The sequence below is a fragment of the Oncorhynchus nerka genome, linkage group LG20, assembly GCF_034236695.1.
Source record: "Oncorhynchus nerka isolate Pitt River linkage group LG20, Oner_Uvic_2.0, whole genome shotgun sequence".
Classification (NCBI taxonomy): domain Eukaryota; kingdom Metazoa; phylum Chordata; class Actinopteri; order Salmoniformes; family Salmonidae; genus Oncorhynchus; species Oncorhynchus nerka.
Genome location: NC_088415.1, coordinates 81,492,201 through 81,498,200, shown reverse-complemented (window position 1 = coordinate 81,498,200; position 6,000 = coordinate 81,492,201). Strand labels below are relative to the sequence as shown.

Below are 6,000 nucleotides of genomic sequence, written 5' to 3'. Positions count from 1 at the left end.
CAGTGCCTTAGACCGGGCACAGCGAGTGGTGCAACGGGTGAAACAACGGAAGCCCATTAATTATTTTTGAATGAAGGAGCGGGGGACCGGGGGCGATGTGTTCACGGGCGAGGGACGTAAACAGAGCGGTACCAACTTTGGAGAAAACTGAACTGTATGTAAATAATCCGCAAGATCGCATTTTTATTGAAGCGCACTATTTTCCAAACCCTATTGAATAGGCTGTTGATACCTAGCTCAACCTAGCTTGCTTGCTAGCACCAACATTAGGGTACTAAGGGGTAACTAGCCCCCCCTAAGAACAATGTCTAATTGCTAACACAAAACATCTACGTTTGTAACTCTCTTATGGTCTGCTATTGCACAATTCTAATTTGTACCTGTAGGTCACAAATAAAGCTATCCCCAGTCAAATTGAAGCAGTCACACTGTAAAATGTAGCCTATCAAAGTCCTTATACAATTCTAGGCATACTAGGTTATGAGGCAGCCAGACAGGATATCACACATTATTGTCCTCAGAATATAGAGAGAAGACACATATACTGTAGATTCTAAAACAAGTCTTTATTGGTCAATGTACAGAAAGTGCTGCTGTGACCACCAAAGAGAAGAAAAAAAAAACTTTACAAAAACAAAAATAAATGAAACATATATATAAAATAACTGTCTTTAACTGTTTTGACACAGTTTATATGCAAAAGTTTATTTTTACTCCTCTATGACACACTTGGTGTAAAGATGGGGTGAAACAAGGCAATGGGAAAGGCTCGTCTCACGATGATGACATCACAACCACAGGCATTAAGGCCGACGGGGAAGAGTTCTAACCACTGCTACAGACATAAACATGTAACGGATGCAGAGTTTAGTGGCATTCTGGGAAAATCAAGGGGTCAGAAAGGAGTTGGCTAGATTCAGCTACAGCAGCCCTGTTACAGGCCACCAGAGAATGAGCGTGAGGATCAATAGTTTCTGGTTTCTTACAGTGGCACTCCGGACAGAGGTGGTTTATCATAGAATAACAACAACATGAGAGGGTATCTCAATAGTCAGAAGTGGATTCCTCTCTTTGTCTCCTTTCCTTAATCTGTATGGACATGAAGTGAGCTGGTGAAAGCAAAATTTGGGTAGGCAATGGAACCCATCAGTTTGCTTTCACCTTACCGGTGTTTTTTCGATGGACATGTGAAGGAAAGGAGACAAGGTGACATGTGAAGGAAAGGAGACAAGGTGAAGAAGACAATTCAGTCCTTTGAGATGCACCCAGGCAGCCCATTTTGGGGTTTTCCACTAATTGGTAATTTGACCAATCATATCTTTTCATATCAGATATTTTTCAGAGCTGATCTGATTGGTCAAAATACCAATCAATATATATACAATGATTTAAGACAGAAATTCCAAGTGTTGAAAGGTGCCATGTGCAGAAATTGCTCCATTTCCTGGTTTCTAAAATTTGCCTAATTTCATTGTGAAGAGAATCATTTTACCATCTAAACCGCTTTGAAATGTATTTTCCATAACCAAACATATCGTATTTTCAGCTGTTTGAAGCTGGTGTACAAAACCAAAAGTAAAAGATGCAAAAACAAAACTTAAGAACGGGAAGCATAGAAAAAGTGCACATAGAACTGAACTACCGCTTCTTAGACTTGCTTTCAATGAGTGACAGCTCCATAACTCATATTTCTATGTGAATTTGGTTGTGTCCCCAAAAATGGTCTGCCTGTGTAAAGACAGCCAAAGAGAATGTGATAAATTGTCTCTGCCCAGGCTAAAAATGCCAACCTGTCAAACCGAGAATAGGGATTTTGTATGATGTTGCCCTCAGGTGGTGACTAAAGGGATAGTTCACCCCAAAATGAGCTGTCAGACCCATACATTTTAAACAACACATGGCATGAAACATTTACACAACTTATGGACTTTATACCACTTTTGATGTATAAAAACAATGGACAAACTTTATTATGGGGTTAACTATCCTGTTAAGTGTCTATTCTCAGGCCCTCATCTCAGACTAAGAAGTAGATGGACACAAGTCAACGGAAAATACAGATAGAGGCATGACCATGAGTGCTGATCTAAGATCAGTTTAGCATTTTCCTTTCTAACGGTTAAAGTTAGGTGAAGGAGGGTAAGCTGATCCTAGATCTGTGGTTAGGAGAAACTCAACTACTCAAAATGCCCTGTCTCTGATGCAAGCAAGTTTAAACATACAGTTTGAAGAGAGGTAGGTGGGAGACAAGGGGCTCGATTCAATCCGTAGCGCTGAAGATCTGCGCTATAGTGCGATTGGTAAAGGTAATTGAGCCATCCTATGCAGCGAACATTGCCTTTACATCTGTTGCGTATTGAAGCGCAGGTCTTCAACGCCACGGATTGAACCAAGCCCAAGGTGAATGATAGTTCAGCTACACTATTTGCTATATTCACGAGGGATTTATAAAAACATACAGGAACTTCTCTTGGTTTCATATGTCCAAGAACATGAACCAGGCAGACAGAAAGAAAAATTAGACTATCAAAAATGTTCAAAATTAGTTTTGTAAATACACTGGCTCTTAAAATACCTTAAATAAATTAAATATGCTAATGATAATTTGTAAGTCCATTTTTCAGAAGACCTCAAATATATTTCCAAGATTTTAAATGAATGAAATACAATCTCAAAATCCAAAGAAATGCATAATTTTGTATTAATGCAAAAGAAGGTATTTACAATGAATGCATTCAACAAACTTTTTGTATTAGTAACTCAACAGCAATTGAGGAAGATAAGAGGAAAATGTGCTGTCCAATGTTTCGTGTCCAAACCCAGAAATAATGAAACACAGATGAACAGATTGGATATAAGGTGGAAATGTGCTTGTGCAACTGAATTTTCAATTGGCCCTACCTATTGTGTTGTCAATGGTGGTTTTAAATAGGAACTATTAGTTACACCAAAATATGAGAAAATAAGCTCCACTGGTTAGTCAGAAAACAATTCAACCTTGTGTGTAATGCCTTATTTTGACCAGAAGAGAGCGACATTGGACATAAAAACATTGGACAGTGGCAAAATTGATGGGTAGTTGTGTTCACAACAGATTGACTGACTTTCAGCAAATTCTGTATATGTAGGTGTGTGTGTATGTGCATGTGCTCATGCGTGAAAGATTAATATGTTATCGAAGAGCTATCCCATTCCAGCTTGCTCTTCAGCTTGCTCTCCTTCACTTCCTTCTCGTCGTCCTCCTCTTCCTCTGTTTCATCACTGTCGTCAGACTCTGCACTCGTGATGTCGCCTGCCTGTTCATCTTCCTCTTCCTCATTTACCTCCTCCTCCACCGTCTGAGGCTCTCCGACGTTCTACGGGAAAGAACACAGTGGAACAGAGAATTACTCTTCCAATATGTAGAAGACACTAAAAATACTGTAACATAAGGGCGTGTCTGTAAAACATCCAAAATGACTCATTCAAGGCAGAGAGTTGGGGCACTCAACAAAAATGGGAGAGATGTATTTATTTTTGCTCAGTTGAATCCATTGTTCAGGATGAGAAGTACAGGTGAATGACATGATGTCAAGCTGACATCTTCCTCAGTGTTACCTGCATTGCACTTAGCTCCTATTTATAGTGGTTTACTGACACACAGCAATGTAAATAACATGATTCAAGGTGAATGGAAAATAATCATAGGAACAATCTTAGACACCATGGATCCTAAGATTAAGGTTAATAGAAAGTGAAGAATAATTTCTCTCATTTCTATTACCCTACATGTTTTAGGGTCTCTGTACCGCCGCTTTCACAGACACCCAAATATTTGTGTTACAGAAGGAATTTTAAATGGATTACATTTAGATTGTTGAATTTTTACCAATGAATTAAAAATGAAAAGATGAAATGTCTTCAGTCAATAAGTATTCAAGCCTAAATAAGTCCAGGAGTAAAAATGTGTTTAATAAATTGCATGGATTTTTTGAATAGCTCCTCTGTACCCCAAATACAATTAATGACCTGTAAAGGTCCCTCAGTCGAGCAGTGAGTTTCAAACACAGATTCAACCACAAAGGCCAGGGAGTTTTTTTAAATGATTTTTTTTTATGCCTCGCACCTATTGGTAAATGGTGACTTTAAAACATTTACAGAATTCAATGTCTGCGATGGGAGAAAGTGAGAGTGGAAGGAAGCCTGTACAGAATAAAAATATTCCAAAACATGCATCCCGTTTGCACTGAAGTAATACTGCAAAAAATGTGGCAAAGCAATTCACCTTTTGTCCTGAATACAAAGTGTTATGTTTGGGCCAAATTCAATACAACACATCACTGAATACCACTCTCCATATTTTCAAGCATAGTGGTGGCTGTATCATGTTATGGGTATGCTTATAATCGTTAAGGACTGGGGCATTTTTCAGGAATAAAAAAGAAGTGGAATGGAGATAAGCACAAAATCCTAGAGGAAAACCTGCTTCTCTCTGCTTTCCACCAGACACTGGGAGATTCATTCACCTTTCAGCAGAACAATTACCTGAAACATAAGGCCAAATCTACACTGGAGTTGTTTACCAAGAAGACAGTGAATGTTCCTGAGTGGCCGAGGTACAGTTTTAATCTACTTGAAGATCTATGGCAAAACTTGAAAATGGCTGTCTAGCAATGATCAACAACCAATTTGACAGAGCTTTGTTAGCTAGCTAGAAACTTACTGTTTAAAAAGGTTTGAATCCTAAGCAACTTGCATACACATTGTTTGAAGTACAATAGACCGACATAGCTGTAGTAGGTAACTGTAGTAGGTCAAAGCTGTGTGCTGGAAAACCTTGGTAGAGCATGGGTGGAATAGGCATCGTGGTGCTGGAAAACCTTGGTAGAGCATGGGTGGAGTAGACCTTGTGATGCTGGAAAACCTTGGTAGAGCATGGGTGGAATAGGCATTGTGGTGCTGGAAAACCTTGGTAGAGCATGGGTGGAGTAGACCTTGTGATGCTGGAAAACCTTGGTAGAGCATGGGTGGAATAGGCATTGTGGTGCTGGAAAACCTTGGTAGAGCATGGGTGGAGTAGACCTTGTGATGCTGGAAAACCTTGGTAGAGCATTGGTGGAGTAGACCTTGTGATGCTGGAAAACCTTGGTAGAGCATGGGTGGAAAACCTTGGTAGAGCATGGGTGGAATAGGCATTGTGGTGCTGGAAAACCTTGGTAGAGCATGGGTGGAGTAGACCTTGTGATGCTGGAAAACCTTGGTAGAGCATGGGTGGAGTAGACCTTGTGATGCTGGAAAACCTTGGTAGAGCATGGGTGGAAAACCTTGGCAGAGCATGGGTGGAATAGGCATTGTGGTGCTGGAAAACCTTGGTAGAGCATGGGTGGAGTAGACCTTGTGATGCTGGAAAACCTTGGTAGAGCATGGGTGGAGTAGGCCTTGTGATGCTGGAAAACCTTGGTAGAGCATGGGTGGAATAGGCATTGTGGTGCTCACTTGAATTTACTTTCTTTTTGGGCTTCAGAACAATGCCTACTTCTCACCAATCAACAACACCTTGAATTAGTCTTTGACAGTTTTTTCTTGGCAAGTCTTTGTTGAATTTCTGTCATTGTTGTCGAGCACCCCTCCTATTTATATGTTTGTTGTTGTGTGGAGGCCTACCTGAACACTTAAAAGCTATAGATCAGAAATCATTGATAATATAACTTATCAAAGGACAAAAATAATGTCCTTGCTACAAAACCCAATCCCTAAATATAATACCAAAACAGGTTCAATGTAATAAATGTAATGAAACACATGTAATAAAACCCAGTCACAAATCAACCCCTAGCCATTCCACTAGACCTGGAGTAGGCCTAATCAATCATTCAACCCCTAGCCATTCCACTAGACCTAGAGTAGGCCTAATCAATCATTCAACCCCTAGCCATTCCACTAGACCTAGAGTAGGCCTAATCAATCATTCACCCCCTAGCCATTCCACTAGACCTGGAGTAGGCCTAATCAATCATTCAA

The 6,000-nt window shown here is 40.0% G+C and overlaps 1 protein-coding gene across 1 annotated transcript in view; it reads right to left on the bottom strand.

The window, feature by feature from the left end:
• Positions 1-547: 547 nt before the first annotated feature.
• Positions 548-6,000, bottom strand: part of LOC115101588 (calsyntenin-2-like) — a 315,037-nt gene continuing 309,584 nt past the window's right edge. Inside the window, exon 17 of the mRNA XM_065005859.1 lies at positions 548-3,356. Coding sequence (XP_064861931.1) covers positions 3,165-3,356 — 192 coding nt within the window. The 3' untranslated portion in view covers positions 548-3,164. The remainder of the gene's footprint in view (positions 3,357-6,000) is intronic.